The 18318-nt window shown below is 41.1% G+C and overlaps 1 protein-coding gene across 1 annotated transcript in view; it reads left to right on the forward strand.

The window, feature by feature from the left end:
- The window catches only part of LOC132535919 (potassium/sodium hyperpolarization-activated cyclic nucleotide-gated channel 2-like), a 123317-nt gene extending 106846 nt beyond the window's left edge, over nt 1-16471 (forward strand). Inside the window, exons 3-4 of the mRNA XM_060183479.1 lie at nt 7785-7904; nt 16349-16471. Coding sequence (XP_060039462.1) covers nt 7785-7904; nt 16349-16471 — 243 coding nt within the window. The remainder of the gene's footprint in view (nt 1-7784; nt 7905-16348) is intronic.
- The last annotated feature ends 1847 nt before the right edge of the window (nt 16472-18318 follow it).

The raw sequence follows: 18318 nt of genomic DNA on the forward strand, positions 1-18318 counted from the left end.
GTTGATATTCTTCTCCAAGTCCTAAGGATCATTGATTTTTTTTCCTAATGGGTTTGTTTGGGGGAATTTAACATCCATTTCCTATCTCTCCTTCTATTCAGTTAACTGTGTTGTTTTTGGGTAATGCCTAAGTAGAGACGGTCTTTGCACAGAAGAGCTGGTATTCAGATATTCAATTGTTGTTTGATCTGGTGATTGACTCTCAGTGTAAGACACAAAATGTCCTGTCTCCAGAATGTTCTTTGGGGCTGCTTCACTACCTCTGGCAACAGTGGGGCTGAGGAGGGAGCAGAGAAATCTCTTAAGAAGATGCTGGAAGAGCAAAATCTGAAAAGCCCAACTTAAGGACTCGATTTTTTTTTTTTTTTAAGTTCTGACTGTAAATTACACATCAAGATTATTCTTCTCGCCTTGTTATAATGAGTGGGATTGGAAGCCCGAGCACTTTGACCACTGAATACATTGTAACAGTTTTCACCAAGAGGCTTAATATGCTGGAAAAATTCCCAACACTGCTCCTTTGCTCCTTTCTCCTTAACCCTCCAAACCTAATGCAGAAACCTGGGCCTTTGGAAGCATTTTAATAGACAACTGAAATTTTCATGAAATACTCTTTCAATTTTGAGTTCATTTGGCCTTTTCCAGACTAATTATGCTGTTAAAACTATTAGAGCTTCTAAGTAGAAAGTAGCTTTTGGGACTGTGGTGTGGTGAATGATTTGAAGTCTTTGGCAGGGCTTTCAGGTTACTAGTAAGGAATTTGTGGTTTGTTTTTGACCAAATGCTGGTATTTGCTTTAGTAACACACACACACACACACACACACACACACACACACACACACACACACACACATCTGTTGATCAACAAAAATGACGCTGTATGTATTTCCTGTTAACCCAAGTAACGTTGCATTATATCAAGGTGCATAATTTTTAGTATCAGTGATCTGAATGACTGATGGGAAATTAACCACATGCAAAATAAGCATTGAAGAACAAATCTTGTTTTCTGAGCCGATTAAAGAGCTGTGTAGGGGCACTAAATAAAGGTGATTTGCAGTTTCCCCCAAAACAGATTGTTTCGATGAGTTTGATTACTTACAGAAACAGTGTTCGACTCTGATTAATTATACTAAAGACTCGCAGGGTGCTAAGTTAAGGAAATCACCTAATCTCCCCTAATTCAAAAGGGGAGATTCTGTAGCAATGATTTTCAGCTTTGTCTGCAAATTAGAATTGTTACCTGGGGAGCTTCTGGAGAAATTAAATTAAACATCAAATATTAAATAGAAAGCATAGGCATAGATACTGTGTTTAAAGCCAGTATGTGGTCAGGATTAAGAATCACTGCTGTATATGACTATCGGGTAAATTTGAGTCTGTCAGGACCTAGAAAACACAGAGAGGTGAGTTCTCAGATGCTAAGCCAGCCCTTACAGTGACTGTCTTCTGTCGAGGTCTCTATGTCCCTCAGTTCTTACTGAGTCACCACCTTCCCAGAGGCAATTGGGCATGAGTGGAGAGGACACTTTCACCAGCTTTCTGTGTTTCTTAGGATTTGATTTGTTGGGCTTCCCTGCCTCATACCCCTACTCCTTCGAATTTCTGTGTTTTAGTACTAGCAAAAACATGGGATTTAAAGATGATACTAGTTGAATAACCACACTATTTTACTCTGATTCTTATTTCTTTATTTTTATTATTGGATAGAGACAGAGAAAAATTGAGAGGGGAGGGGATATAGAAAAGGAAAGAGACAGAGAGACACCTGCAGCCCTGTCTCACCACTCCTGAAGCTGTCCCCTGCAGGGGGACAAACCCCAGGGGCTTGAACCCAGGGCCTTGCGCACTATAGTGTGTGTGCTTAACCAGGTGCGCCACCACCTGGCACCATTGAGAGACTATATTCTGGTTTAAATTACTTGCTCTTATTACTTTTGGAGGGCAGATAAGATTGAACAAGTTCAGCTTCTTTAGTTGCCTTCCTCTCTCCCTCTCTCCCTCTTCTGATAGAACTTTGACCTCAGTCACGTGCAATTTCACCACTTTGAGGTTCCTTGCTGCCTTTGACTGAGAGAGGGAGACACTCCATCCATTGCCTTCGCACCTCCCAGGTGGTCTTGGGGCTAAATCCAGGACTGCACCTAACAGCACAGGAGGCAGCCTACCTGGTGAGCTGTCTCCCTGGTCCCCAAAAGGAGTCTTGTTCTGAGGGGAAAAGTTTAATTTCTTTCTCCATTCATTCATATATGATGAGTCAACTTTAAACACCTTTTTCTCTCTCATACTTGTTGCAGTGTATAACAATTTCATTAAAGTAAAATTGTACCCTCACATTTCAATTTTTAAAAAAAAGCTCTTTGTAAGGATATTTAGATAGAGAGCAGTTCAACTCGTTTAGTTCATGAATTAAAAATTTGTGGGGGCCAGGCAGTGGTGCACCTGGTTAAGCATACACATTACAGTGCACAAGGATCCAAGTTCAAGCCCCTCATCCCCACCTGCAGGGGGAAAGCTTCATGAGTGGTGAAGCAGGGCTGCAGGTATCTCTCTGTCTCTCTCCCTTTCTATCTCCCCCATCCCTCTCAATTTCTCTTTGTATCCATCTAGAAATAAATAAATAAGTAGGGAGTTGGGTGGTAGCACAGCGGGTTAAGTGCAGGTGGCACAAAGCACAAGGACCACCATAAGGATCCCGGTTTGAGCCCCTGGCTCCCCACCTGCAGGGGAGTCTCTTCACAAGTGGTGAAGCAGGCCTGCAGTTGTCTATCTTTCTCTCCCTTTCTCTGTCTTCCCCTCCTCTCTCCATTTCTCTCTGTCCTATCCAACAACAACAATAATAACTACAATAATAAAACAAGGGCAACAAAAAGGAATAAATAAATATTTTAAAAATCTTCAAAATAAAAAATAATGTTTTCAAAAAGCCTGGGAGCTCAGTGCCTTGCACATGAAGGTCTTTTTTTTAAGAAGTGGTAGGAACGATATGCTCCCGCCCCAGACTACTTTGCGTGCTGTTTGACTGGGAAACATTTTCTTTTTTTATGATTCGTGCTTGGCACTTCTCTGCCTTGGCAATTCTCTTCAGAATTGCGGGAAATCAAATCATTATTTTAGCACTCTACATTGGCAGCAAGTGGAAAAATCACAGTGAATTTACACACAGGTTCAGCATAGCCATTTTTATATGAAGCAAACAACATTCTACGGTTGCAGAAAATTCCAGATTCCAGGTTCCTCAGATTTGAGAGTGAAACAGATACATTAAAAAAAAAAAAAGTCACCAGTTTCCCCCTGCCGCACTCCCTGTTCACAGGCAGCTTCAAACTCTCCAGGACTGGGATTGATCCCTTTCAAAAACTCCTCATGGGGTGGACATTCCAGAACTTCTCTTCAGACCGCATGTCATCACCTAACAGTAATCACTTCCAGAATCTGCACAGCAGGTTAGATCCATTTTCTCCAATTTAAGGGGGAAATGGGTTACTCAAGCATTATTCTAGAGACACCGGTGAGATAATACATGGAGAAAGCTCTTAATCTTTAGATGGGAAGAATTCACAAATATAACATATGTGCCTGAAATATTGCCTTAGGCAGACTTTTTTTATACTCCAGTGTTTTGTTACCTGCCAGGAAAGAAAGCTGAAGAAGATTCAAGATCAGGGAAGCTTTAGTTCATTTTTATTTCAGTTAATCAGTGACCACTGCCAGGTGAGGAGAACACTCCATGCTGGAGTGCAGGAAACAGCTCACTTCACTGCCCCAACTCCTCACCTTTTACAGAATGCTCAGATAACTGCCATAAGAAGCAACTCTGCAGGAGTCGGGCACTAGCGCAGCAGATTATTAAGCGCATGTGGTGTGAAGCGCAAGGACTGGCATACAGCATCTTGGTTCGAGCCCCCAGCTTCCCACCTGCAGAGGAGTCGCTTCACAGGCAGTGAAGCAGGTCTGCAGGTGTCTATCTTTCTCTCCCCCTCGCTGTCTTCCCCTCCTCTCTCCGTTTCTCTCTGTCCTATCCAACAACGACAACGACAGTAATAACTACAACAATAAAACAAGGGCAACAAAAGGGAATAAATAAATACATATTTAAAAAAGCAACTCTACTTAACTCTACCACCATGTTCATTAGTGTAAAAAATGATACCACCACACAAATACTAAATAAAAGGTTGTAAATGATAGTATATTCAGTGACTTGACAGACTTGACAATTTTTCTAATCTAAATTGGTGCATTCAGTATAAGCTTGTGATCTGTTCAAACTACAGTGAAACTTGAACTTAAAGCAAAAGACTGAGGGAGACAGAGAAACTGAATGAACTGCTTTAGAGAAAAAAATATACAAATACATGTGCGCGCACACACAAACATATACACACATGCACATAGATTCTACATTTTGTAAAATGGATATTCTGGGAATTTTAATGTGCGTATCAGTAACTAATGTCAGACCTGGTATGATATAATTGGAAACAGAAAAGTCCGTTCCTGAATCATATGCATGACTGCCACTCAGGTAAAGGAATTTTTTTGCTGGCTTCTAGGAACTGTTTGATAATTTACCTGCTAATCAGTGACTTGAACCAGGCTGGGGACCTTGTACAATGAGTCATTCTAATGCTCTGGACACTGACTGATATTTTGAGTTTTTGTTTTTTTCTCTAGATTGCCATGTATAGAAATTCCCGGGAGCCAGGCAGTAGCGCAGCGGGTTAAGCGCAGGTGGCGCTAAGCGCAAGGACCGGCATGAGGATCCCTGTTCGAGCCCCTGGCTCCCCACCTGCAGGGGAGTCGCTTCACAGGCGGTGAAGCAGATCTGCAGGTGTCTGTCTTTCCTCCTCTCTGTCTTCCCCTCCTCTCTCCATTTCTCTCTGTCCTATCCAACAACGACGACATCAACTACAACAACAATAAAAAGACAACAAGGGCAACAAAAGGGAAGATAAAATTACAAAAAAATATTTAAAAAAAAGAAATTCCCTCAGTTTTTTTCAATTATTATTGATTTACAAAGCTATAACAGGGGTATAATTCCACACCTTTGGTGAGGGTAGATAGCATAATGGCTATGCAAAGAGACTCTCATGCCTGAGATTCTGAAGTCCCCAAGTTCAATCCCCCGCACCACCGTAAGTCAGAACTGATCAGTGCTCTGGTAAAAAAAATAAATGAATAAATAAAAATTCCGTATCTTTTCCACCACCAGAGTTCTGTGTCCCCATCCCCTCCTTTGGAAACTGCAATAGTTCTCCCAAGACCACAGATACATGTGTTAACTATTATTTCCCTAACTATATATGTATAGTTATATGCATTTGCCCTTTTTTTTCCCCTATGGCCCTGACTTCTCTTCCTAAGTTATACCTACTGCTTCTGAGTATCCTTCCCTTTTTTTCTTTCTTTTCTTTTTCTTTTTTTCCTTCTTCTTCCTCTTCTCTCTCCAGGTCCTGATGGAATTCAAATTCAGAGCCCTCTGTTCATCTTCCCCTCAACATTTGTCCCTCTCTAAGAATATGGATCAAAGTTCTTTTTGGGGTACAGAGAGTGGGAGTTCTAGCTTCTTTAATTGCTTCTCCACTGGATATTGGACATTGCCAGGCCTATCCATACTCACAGCCTGTTTCTGTCTTTGCCTACTGGGGTAGGGCTCTGGAGAGGTGGGGTTCTGGGACACATTGGTGAGGTCTTCTGCTCAGGGAGTTCAGGATGAAGTAGCATCAGCAACTTGGTGGCTGAAATGCAGTAAGATATAAAGCAGGACAACATGTTTAATGAACAGGAACCATAAAGTAGGAATAGAGCAGATGGGAATAGTGATTTTAGGGTGGAGAGAATCTAGGAAGTCTCCTATAGGTATGTTCCTAGGGGCCCATGACTGTGGTAATTTTTGCTGGAGCTTGATAGCTAACCTGCAGGTGGACTAAAAATATTGTTTGCGAAGATGGTGTCCGAGTTGAGAACAGGACTAGAAAGTTGGATTAGGGCAGAGCATAGCACCCAAATTTGAATAAAATATATAAATACAATTAACAATTACTGGGTCAACCTGACCTGGGGCCCATATCTATTCATATTTAGCACAGAAGCCTGTATAACCTCCCAGTGCTTCAGTCCATTGTCACAGCTAGGAACATTCTTGGCTACACTCATTTCAGGACCAGTTTTCCTCAAGTGGCAGAAGAGGATGACCCAGACTCTCTTGGGAAAGTGGGGCAATCCTTACCATTGATAGCTCATAGTGAGGGCAAGGTCCTGAAGAAGCCCACAAGAGGGCTTATAATGATGTCCTTGATGGAAATGACCAGTAAAGGTGAAGAGAGGGATCTATTAGATGTCTAGCAGTATTCTGGTTTCTCACTCTATAAATAAAAAAATACATTTTTTTAAGTCACAATAGAGCCCTCAAAATAGGTCACCCGGACAGTGTGCTCGTGTCACCACACACTCAACCCTGGTTTCAGCCCAGCTCCTAACTTGAGGAAGCTTGTTTCTATTTGAAAAAACACAGGACAACAACACAAAGGAAATATTTAAGTAGATAATGGTCTCCATAATACTTCCCTTGACTTTAATATATGATTGTAAAATAGTCACATAAAAGGAGACTATCCCAAGTTTATATAACTGTAAATTTTGGTTTTAAAGCCCCAGTGAACTAAAATTATGTAGAAAAATGGAGCACAACCTCAGGACTTCAGGATGCAGCAGAGCTAATCTTAAAAAATGTACAAGGGGCACTAGAGATATATTGTATAAATTTGGACTTCTTGACAACAGGCTCTGAGGGTTTGCAAAATAAAATGTCTTTTTCATAAAGCTAAAGAATCAACACCGTTTCTTGGTAGAAATAGTCGATCCCTCTGAGGAAAGAAGCAGAGCAGTCCATTCTGTTTCTGACCTGTATACTTACAAGTAATTGTGTTATGTTTATAAATAATTTGCATTCTGTTTTTCTTCCGGCTAGTTAGGTAATTGACAAGAAGTCTTCAGTTGCTGTATAATTAATTGGATATCCCCAGTCTGACCTTTCTGGAATTCATGTCATGGTGGTGGTTCTGTGGATGAAATTAAAGTGACAGTCAAGCTATTATTTCTCCAGGATACTTTTTTTCTACTGCATTACAATTTTTATTTCTGAGTATAGTATATTCACAACGTGGAATAATTTAAATTTGTAAAAGATACAACAGGGGAGACAACCTACAGTTTTGAAACCACCCACCGTTAAATTTTTTACTACTTTATTAAACATCATAACAGAAATATATTTTGCTGCCAGGATTTCAGTGTAGAAATTCAACCCCCCCCCCCATCAGCCCCCGTGTGCCTTTCTCATCAGAGAACTAGAACCCTGAGGGCATTTGTGCCTGCCAATCTTGCTTTTATGTTCGTATTTCCGTCATATCTGCCCTCAATATTAAAGTAAACAAAGCTATAGGGAAAGTGAGAAGCAAGTGTGTTTGTTGATGGTCCATGGGCGCCACAGCTACCTCCCAGGTGATGCTACTCTCTTTCCTCTGAAGAGAGGTCTGCGTGGCTGAGGCAAAGCTGAGGAAACCTTAAGTGTTGCACTGATTTGAACTAAGTCAGCAACCAAGAGCTTAGTAGAGCTTGAATCTCCTAAGAAAGCTTTCCCTACTAGTTCCTCTAGGCTAAAGCCCAACATGCTCAGACACGAATTCTGTGCTTGGCCAAAGCATAGAGATTGTAATGAAAAGAGTATTAAAAAATAAATAAAACCTGACTTTACCCTCTCTTTGTCCTGGTCAGTGTGCTGGAGAAGAAAAACGAGTTGGTACGCGCACAGTGTTCGTGGGCAATCATCCAGTTCCAGAAACAGAAGCTTATATTGCACAGAGATTTTGTGATAATAGAATAGTTTCATCTAAGGTAAGTTTTTACCTCAATAGATATTCACTTAGATATGCAGATATGTGCTCAATTTTTGTTTCAGAGGAACCTGCTGCATTAACATATACGTGCACTATTGTATACATTAGTATGTATACTTTTAAAAAGGTGTTTTTTTTTTTTAAATCTCAGTTGAAAGACAAAGAGATAAGTGTACTGCTCTGACATATGTGGTGCCAAGCATTGAACACAGAGCCACATATGTAAGTCGTGTGCTCTGTCCACTGAACCACCTCCTCAGCCTCTGCCATGCACATATGCCAGTCAGACACCAACTTTGGTAACCTTTCTGCTAAAAAGTTGTTGTCTTCTTTCTGCCTTCCTTTCTGCCTTTCTTCTTCCTTCCCTTCTCCTTCTCCTTCTCCTTCTCCTTCTCCTTCTCCTTCTCCTTCTCCTTCTCCTTCTCCTTCTCCTTCCCTTCCCTTTTCCTTCCCTTCCCTTTTCCTTCCCTTCCCTTTTCCTTCCCTTCCCTTTTCCTTTTCCTTCCCTTCCCTTTTCCTTCCCTTCCCTTTTCCTTCCCTTCCCTTTCCCTTCCCTTCCCTTTTCCTTCCCTTCCCTTTTCCTTCCCTTCCCATCCCTTTTCCTTCCCTTCCCTTTTCCTTCCCTTCCCTTTCCCTTCACTTCCCTTTCCCGTTCCCTTTCCCTTTTCCTCCCTCCCTTCTCTCTCCTTCCTTCCTTCCTTCCTTCCTTCCTTCCTTCCTTCCTTCCTTCCTTCCGTTCGGTGTCCTCCAGGTAGTGTGCATGCCTTGCTATTCACACAGCCCAGGTTCGAGCCCCTGTAACACAACACTGAATCCCCACAACACTGGGGGAAGCCCCTCTGGTCTCTCTCCCTCTGAATGAAAAAAATCACCCTGGAAACAGTGAAGCTGTTCGTGTGTGAGTCTTGGCTCCACTAAACATAAACAAATAGAAAAATGAAAATAAGTAAACCTTTGTCCTGTTATATAACTGGAAGATCATTCACTGAGCTTTCATAATGCCTGTTGATGACACACATTACTTTTCAGTCTTGAAGTGTGCTACAAACGGGAACAGTCCATGTGCGCAAAGCTTCTTGAGCTGTTCGTTAAGTAGAGGGACTAAGTTATATATATATATATATAGGTTATATTCTCTTGGATGGTACTGTCCAAGTATGACATTCCTTTCTTTCTTTTTCCACTGTGGAAGCTTTCCAAGTATACTCTCGGCATATCTTGTGCCAGAACAAGTATGCATTCAGTCCAGTGTATCATCTGTTAGAGTTCAGGCCTTTATATCCATGTCACCATTTAAATAACCACTTGTTTGCAACATGGTGTATAGCACTCTGAGCACAGTCTGGAAAAGCTAACACCCATGCTTTTAAATCATGCTCCCCCTTCACAGGCGGTGAAGCAGGTCTGCAGGTCTATCTTTCTCTCCCCCTCTCTGTCTTCCCCTCCTCTCCATTTCTCTGTCCTATCCAACAGTGACGACTACCTACAACAATGAAATAACAAGGGCAATAAAAGGGAATAAATAAACAAATATTTTTTTTAAAAAAATCGTGCTCCCTGCCATTTACTAGCAGTATAACCTCATTTCAGCTGATGTTTGAGTGACTCTTTTCATTGGTGAGGTGGAGCTAATAATCCAGAGGTAAAAGTACTCGGTATAGTTCCTGGTAGCCAGTACTCATCACTCTCTAAGTATTAGTTGAACTGGTCAGGTTAGCAGTTACATGGACCACTGCCATCATTCATAACACAGCACAGATCTTGATTACTTCCCTTCCTTCCTCATGCACTCTGACAAGGAGGTATTAAATGTTGGTGACAGTTGGTTCACTGCATGCTTGCAAACACTTCAGGCATGCTACACAAATTATCTCTTTCCTTTAAAATTTAACAGTTTGGCTTATTCCTTCAGGAGAAACTAACAGATGAAATGAAACTAACATGGACTGAAAATGGTTTTGGCTAATGAGCAGAGATCTATTGGCCTATAGAACACTCCTGAAAACATTTGTGTAAAATATGACTCCTGTTCATCTTTAACCTGTTGACACGCATTTTACGTTAAGCCAAAGCTTTCTATACCTGTGTGCAAGGTAATGAATAGTCCCTTCACTGAAAAGTGTGACTCACCTTTTTGTAGTGAATAAAACAATCGCAGTAGTCTTGTCAGTCAGAATCAGAGACTTCTAGATTTGACAGATCTTAGGTCATCTTGTTTATCTCGCCAACTTTACAGATCTAGAGAGCAAATTCTGAGAAATTAAGTTGGTGACATGGTCACCAAGCAGAGTAAGTGATCAGACCAGGAGCAGAGCTGAGTCTTTTTCACATCAACATATGCCATTTGGACCCCTTCTTCCTTACCCTCTCTATTGACATAAGGTGAAATACAAACTTTTTTATTAGTGAGTTGTTATGCATAGTGGTTTCTGTGGAAGATGGCAGTGACTTCCTTGTACTAACAGTGCTCACTCTGTTACAGTATACTTGGCGTTTTTCTGTTTTGAAGGAGCATATCAGTCTGGGTTTCATTCTCAACTCTGTAGCAGAGTACCTTTTATAAGTACAGTAGAATATTTTTATTTATTCATTCATTTTTATTTATAAAATGGAAACACTGACAAAACCATAGAATAACAGTGGTACAACGCCACACAATTCCCACCACCAGAACTCCATATCCCATCCCCTCCCTTGATAGCTTTCCTATTCTTTATCCCTCTGGGAGTATGGACCCAGGGTCATTATGGGGTGCAGAAGGTGGCAGGTGGCTTCTGTAATTGCTTCCCCGCTGAACATGGGTGTTGACAGGTCAGTCCATACTTCCAGCCTGCCTCTGCCTTTCCCTAGTGGGGCAGGGTTCTGGGGAATCAGAGCTACAGGACACATTATATAGTAGAATATTTTTTAATAGCTTGGAGCTTAGAGCTAGAGGCATTTGCATATATAGCTGTGCATATGCTTGTGTTTAGAAACCAGAAGTGAATATATATATATTTGTTTAATTTTTAAAAAATATATTTATTTATTCCCTTTTGTTGCCTTTGTTGTTTCATTGTTGTTATTGTTGTGGTGGTTGTTGATGTCATCGTTGTGGGATAGGACAGAGAGAAATGGAGAGAGGAAGAAAAGACAGAAAGGAGGAGAGAAAGATAGACACCTCTAGACCTGCTAGACACCTGTGAAGCGATTCCCCTGCAGGTAGGGAGCTGGGGGCTTAAACCGGGATCCTTATGCCACCTGCGCTACTGCCCAATTCCGTTTGTTTTTTTTGTTTTTAACCAGAGTACAAATCAGCTCGGGCTTATGATGATGTGGGGGATTGAACCCAGGACTTTGAAGCCTCAAGCATAAGAATCTCTTTACACATAACCATTATGCTCTTTACCCTCACCAATTATTTGGATCTATGGTGAGAGAGGGAGAGACACCTGCAGCACTGCTCCACCATTCTCAAAGTTTCTCCCCTGTAGGTGGAACATGTTAGCTGCCTTCCAACTCTGTAACAAGTGTTGATTTCCTTTCTCAACCCTTCAGCAATAAAAATGATTTTAATTGGGTCCTTTTTGCCTGCCTGTTTACAAACACCATCAATAACACCTGTAATACTTCATGTGAGTCTTGTTAATGCTAGCTCACTGAAGATAAACACTTTGACCTACTTGAATCTTTACTTAGAAAACTTAATGCTCTTTTTTCTTTTAAAGAATATAAATACTTCCTTTAGAAAGTATTTCTTTTTTTAAAATTTTAATTAATTAATTTATTTATTCCCTTTTGTCGCCCTTGTTGTTTATTGTTGTTATTGATGTCATCGTTGTTGGATAGGACAGAGAGAAATGGAGAGAGGAGGGGAAAACAGAGAGGGGGAGAGAAAGACAGACACCTGCAGACCTGCTTCACTGACTCCCCTGCAGGTGGGGAGCCGGGGGCTCGAACCAGGATCCTTAGGCCGGTCCTTGTGCTTTGCGCCACCTGCGCTTAACCCGCTGTGCTACCACCCGACTCCCTTTAGAAAGTATTTCTAAAGTAGCCTTACTATTTTAACATTAGTGTCCCTTGGGGGCCTTTGGGAATCCCCAGAATTTTGGAGTTCCTAATGTCTTCTTCTAGCCAAAGGAGCATTCAGTATATCCTGTTAGGATCTTTAGCTTCTGTCTCCTCCAGGCCCTTTCAAAATTCTCAGATTCATCTTGCAGGCCCTTCAGTGGGATAACAATGGGTGATCTCCACCCAACTCTTAATAAGCCTAAGGCCAAACCTAGTACTCCTGTGTAAAGAACAGCTTGACTCAACGAATCCGGCCTCAAGTTACACTAATATTTTTTCCTTTGATTTAAAAATCAGCCATCAGTGAATTTAGACTCTCCTTGAATCTTATCAAACTCCCTGAAGCTACCTTATTAACTGAAATTGCCAAATCCAAAATAAGCAATGTCCTGGCAGTACATTTTGCTCTTCTGAGTATATGATAGAAAGGAAAATACCTTAAGAAAGAAGTTCCAGGCTGGGGAGACAGCATAATAGTTCTGCAGAAGAGTTTCATGACTGTAATGCTGAAGGTCCCAGGTTCAGTGCCCAGCACCACAATAAGCCAGAGCTGACTTTTGCTCTCGCCTTTTTCTCTGTACCTCTCATTAAAATACAACATTTAAAAAAACCTTTAAAAATTTGTAAAAAGTGGTCTGGGACGGTGGTGCAGTGACTAAAGCATTGGACTCTCAAGCATGAGGTCCTGGATTCGATCCCTGGCAGCACATGTACCAGAGTGATGTCTGGTTCTTTCTGTCTCTCTTATCTTTCTCATGAATAAATAAATAAAATCTTTAAAATTTTTTTTAAAAGTTCTGCTAGGCATTGGTAATGAAAGCAAAAGTATACTGTTATGATAAATATAATTATTTTGTTCCTTCGCTTGCAAAGCTGCCTTCTAGTTAGAAGTCACTGTTGCCTATGCGTTAAAGACTATATTGTAAACCATTAACCCCCCCAATCAAAAAAGGTCACTGTCCCTTCTGATAGCGCAATCATAATTTTAATTTTAACAAGTCATTTAAAATAGTTTTATATATATATGTATATATATGTATATATATATATATATATAACTGTCCTGTCTTTTGTGACATAGAAGCATGTTCAGCCAAATTATGTGGAACTAACTAGCTAAATATGTGGAACTAGTTATGTGGAACTAAATAGCTGCCCCATTTTCATTGCTAAAACAGTTTTTTTTTAGGGGGTTGGGTAGAAGCAAGTAATTTTTTTTAAAAGCCTCCTTTTGCTTAAATTAGAGTAAAAATTTACTTCAACTTCTCCTTTATTTGAGTCAGGAAAGTTGTTTGGCAGAGCTTCAGGTTAAATTTGGTGATTGATATTTGAGGGGGTTTCTGACCTTTTTTTCCCCCACGGAATTGTATTTTTTAAATTTTATTAGGGAAATAGTGACTTGCAAGGCAGTTATCACATGGGTATAATTTCTCATCTTTCTGTGATAGAATATTTAGTAGACTCATCTATATGTTATTTAATCCACTATGGAGCAGTTATGCATCTTTGAGGAGATAATAGGCACATATATTTTTTCAATTTTATTGTATAAGACAGAGAGAAATTGAGAGGGGAGGAAAATCTAGAGATGGAGAGAAAAAGACACCTGCAAAACTGCTTCACCATTCATGAAGCGAACCCCCCCCCACACACACACACACACAGGTAGGGAACCAGGGCCTCAAACCAGGATCTTTACATGGGTCCTCATGCTTTGTACTATGTGCATTTAGCCCAATGTGCCACTAACATATATTTTTAAATATATGTTAGGGCTAGCTTAATAGCTTACTTGGATAGTGTACTATTTTTCCATGTGCATGACTCAAGTTCAAGCTAGGCCCCTTACTGCACTGAAGGAAGTTATAGTCTCTCTCAGACACACACACACACACACACACACACACACACACACACACACACACACACACACACACACCACCACCACCACCACCACCACCACCACCACCACCACCACCACCACCACCACCACCACCACCACCACCACCATGTGTTAAGAGAAACACACACACTTGCACGTGTGCTGCGTGCGCACACCCCTGGGTGTTAGCACACTGGCTAGAATGCACAAATCACCGTAAATCACCATGTGCAAGGGCCTGCATTCAAGCCTTTGACCCTGGGGCTTCACGAGCAGTGGAGCAGTGCTACAGATAACGCCTTCTCTCTATATCTATTTCTCTCTGTCCTAAAAGGAAAGGAGGGAGGGAGGGAAAAGAAAGAAAGTGAAGGAAGGAAGGGTGGTGATGGGGGGGGTCATATTCTCAAGGGCATGGCTGTTTATAGTTAATGTGTTGAGATAATATGGAGGATCCAGTTCGTAATCCCTCAGAGCAAGACCCAATTCTCTGAAAGAAAACTGCTATAAACAGTTTCTTTCTGTGAATTAACTTTGTTTTTGGTTTGTAACTTAATTTGCTTTTGAAAACAGTGAGTGAATGGCAAACACCATTCAGTTTCTCCCCTTATCTGTGGAATACAACAGTGTTAATCGGGATTTCTTGCATGATTTCTCTGTGCTGACCTTGTGCTAAAGGGGTTTATAATAGGGTCCCTGACCTGAAACAGAAAAAGTAAGGGTCCATGGCAGTAGTTCCCTAAAAGAGGAATAGGCGGAATTCCTCAAAGAACCCGTTCATTTATCATGTTAAAATGGGTAAAAGAACAGTGGGAATCTAGAAGCAGCACAGATATGTCCTTTCCCTGTGTTAACACCCCATGGGGGACTTGAGAGTTCCTAATGTTTGTTTAATTGAAAACCTTTTAGTTGAAGAACAGAAGGTCACCAAGCCAGCAGCTCAGCTGTTAGCCTGTTCTTTAACGTTTTGTTTTAGAAAATTGATCTTAAGTCATCAAGACAGTTAAGGGAAGCAACTTTAAAATAACCGAATCAGTGGTTTTGAGCACCAACACCTGCCGTTTTTCGTTTTGTTTTTAAATCATAAATTGCCTTGGGAATCTGGTGTTTTTGTTTATTTGTTTTGTTTTTAGGTATGTACTCTTCTCCCAAATGATGCACAGTTCTCTTCTTTTTGAAAAAAATGATCTTTATTGGACAGAGTGCCGGAATTGAGAGGGTCGAGGGAGAGAGAAAGAGAGACACCCGCAAAACTGCTTCACTACTTGCAAAGTTTTCCTCCTGCAGGTGGGGACGGGGGGCTCGAACCAGGGTCCTTGCACAGTGTAACATGTGTGCTCAATCAGGTGAGCCACCACCCAGCCCCCAGTTCTTTTCTTTTAAAAGAACTTTCTTGGGATGATGTTGAAAGGGGCTTGGAAGCCCAGTGCACTGTGGAGGAGGAAAATGTCAGTTGGCAGAGGGTGCTGTGTGCAGACACCAATCATGCGGAGATAAGAAACTGCCAGACCAAGCAGTGGCTCCCCCAGTTAAGCTACCCCTCCCCTCCCCCTCCCCCCTCCCTCCCCCTCCCCCTCCCCTTCCCCCTCCCCTTCCCCATCTCCTCCCCCTCCCCTGCCCTCCCCCTCCCCCTCCCCATCTCCTCCCCATCTCCTCCCCCTCCCCTGCCCTCCCCCTCCCATTCCCCTCCCGCACCCTTCTAGCCTCCATCTCCCCCTCACCCTCTCCCTCTCCCTTCCTGCTCAGCTCAGGCATATGGTACAGGGGATTGAACCTGGGACTTTGGAGCCTCAGGCACAAGAGTCTGTCTGCATAACCATTATGCTATGTTACTTCACCCCGATTTTCTTTACCGAAACATCTAAATAGTAAAATGATCTAATCTGGAACTTAAGGAGTCAGTTAGCTTGTTACTTAGTCCAAGACTTGTTTTCTCATTTACAATCTAGTATTGAAAGCCATCGCCTGTTACTAATCACAAAAGTCTAGGCCTTTGGCTAAAGTGCATGCTCTCTCTCACCCAGGGCTTGGTGTACACCTTAGCTGGCAAACCAGTTTATTGAGTGTCCACTTTCTGTCATGCACTGGACTTGGTGTTGGCGGAGCGAAAAGTAAAAACACAAGTGAACAGCTTGGCCTGATGGAACTCATTGCCATCTGGTAAAGAAATTCTAATAAGAAATGCACAGTATGGAATTCCTTCAGTGGATTTTTGTCAAGGGAGGATGTGCTGATGGGAGAAACGTGTAACAAGGAACCAAATTGAGATCTGGTATCAGGGAAAGCAAAGGTGTGAGACTAGATGGCCTAGTTGCGGTGCTCAGAATGAGAGTGCCATTTTTGAAAACTGTGTCTTTGTACATTGTCTCATAAGTATATGTTTTATTTGTGTGTGTGCAGTTTGGGTTTTAACATGTCTCCAAAGTATTGTGATACTTGGAGCCCATATCAATCATTGTTATCAGGGGTTTTCAAATTTGTTGTCTATTAATTCTTTTCTTCCTCCTATACAGTATACACTTTGGAATTTCCTCCCAAAGAATCTGTTTGAACAGTTTAGAAGAATTGCCAATTTTTATTTCCTCATCATTTTTCTTGTACAGGTAAGAGTCCTTGAACAGCTGCTTTACTTTTAGGAACCTTTTTCCTTTCACACGAATTTCCTGTCTTATTTCTAATCTAAAGATGGCCTCTGGTTAAAAAGTATTCAGGGCTTATAGTACATTTTAGAAATTCTGATATTACATTTCAATAGTTACATGACCTTACACAGATCTTTTGATTTGTTAAGCAAGCTCCCTATTTTACCAAACATCTTCATATTATTATTATTATTGTAACCATCTTCACTAGAGAACCTTCCAAAAAATCAGTGTTTTTTATAATATATTTTATTTATTTTAATGACAGAGAGAGGGAGAAAGATATAGAGAAATAGAGACCAGAGCACTGCTCAGCTCCAGCTTATGGTGGTGCTGGGGATTGAACCTTGGACCTCAGAGCCTCAAACAGGAGAGTCTTTTGTGTAACCATTCTGTTGTCTCCCCAGCCAATAGCTAACTTCTGGTAGCTTGCTGTTCACTAAAAGCCTTATAGATAATATTTGTAAACATTTCTCTTGACTATCAATAATATCTTCTGTAATATAATTTTTATAAATCGAAACCTTTTATAATAGAGCTGTTTGCATTTTATGGTAGATAATAGGCTATTATTGACATATGTTATCTACTACCTTAATTTTATTTAGTTTTTTTGTGATTTCTAGTCTGCTCTTAGTTCATCTGCAGGTTTTTGTAAGTTTGTTGTAAATCTCAGCAAATTCTTCCGATATGTTATCAGGAGTGTACATATAAAGTGGGCCCTCACGGTTCAGAGAATGTCGTTCAAGGGTCCTCTGTCGTTAATAGTTAATGGTTCTCCTTCCGAAACATCATTACATTCGTGAGTCCCAGTTTTGCTCTTCCTTTCACTCACTCTAAGGATGAAAGTGAGAAAGACCACCTGTCTGCTTCTGTGTTCCTGCTGCTGCTCTGTGCTGTAAATACTAGACACATTAAATTTCATCTTCCATCTCTAAGTCTGTAAGCTATTAAAATCTTGCCCCTGCCAGAACTACCCCCTCAAAAACTTTTACTACATGAAAGGTACTTTCTCTTTTAATTTTTTTCATTCATTTATTTATTTATCAAATGAAGCAGAAACATCTCAGTGTGACTGCTCAAATGCTCATTGCTGTTAAGTGCTTCTGTTCATCCATTTGGAGGCTTCAAGGAGATGATACTATAGTTGAATTTAGCCCTGCTATTTAAAACCAGTCTGGGTTGTAATATGGGAAAGAGTCAATTTTAATCTTGAATGATGGGGTATTTGAAAAGGAGCTCCCCTAGATCCATGGTCTTACAAAACAACAGAAAATAAACTCCATCAAGAATTAATGTCCCCAGGAATCATTCTACTTGAAGTGCAGAGCAGTTAAGTTCAATTCAGTAAACATATGCTAAGTGCCTGTCGTGTGTTTTCTACAGTCTGGATAGCAAGAGGGAATAGGTACAAAGGTTCCAAGATATACCCCTTCCACCCGTAAAGAATATGTTACAGCCAAGAAGAGGGTCACATAGTCCCTTAATTTAATATAGGAAATGTCATAAAAGTAGCATGAGCAAAGTGCGTGCAGAAGATGGCAGCATACACCCCCCCCCACACACACACACACAAGAGAAACGTGAGAAGACTTGCAAGACTAGATGATATCTGAACTTAACCTTGGAGCATGTGAGGAGGTTTAACTGATGAAGACTGTCACTCTGCGCTTGAAGGTCACAGAGCTATGTAAAAGCCTGTGTCTGCAATGCAGGTTGTGTGCCTGGGCAGATCAAATGCATGATTTGCTGTCCGTCAGATCTAGTTTTCTTTCAGGACTTAACTCCTCCGTGAATGATGGCCACATCTACCCAGGCACTTGGAAGACCCTTTTAAGTGG

Source organism: Erinaceus europaeus, chromosome X, assembly GCF_950295315.1.
Source record: "Erinaceus europaeus chromosome X, mEriEur2.1, whole genome shotgun sequence".
Lineage (NCBI taxonomy): Eukaryota > Metazoa > Chordata > Mammalia > Eulipotyphla > Erinaceidae > Erinaceus > Erinaceus europaeus.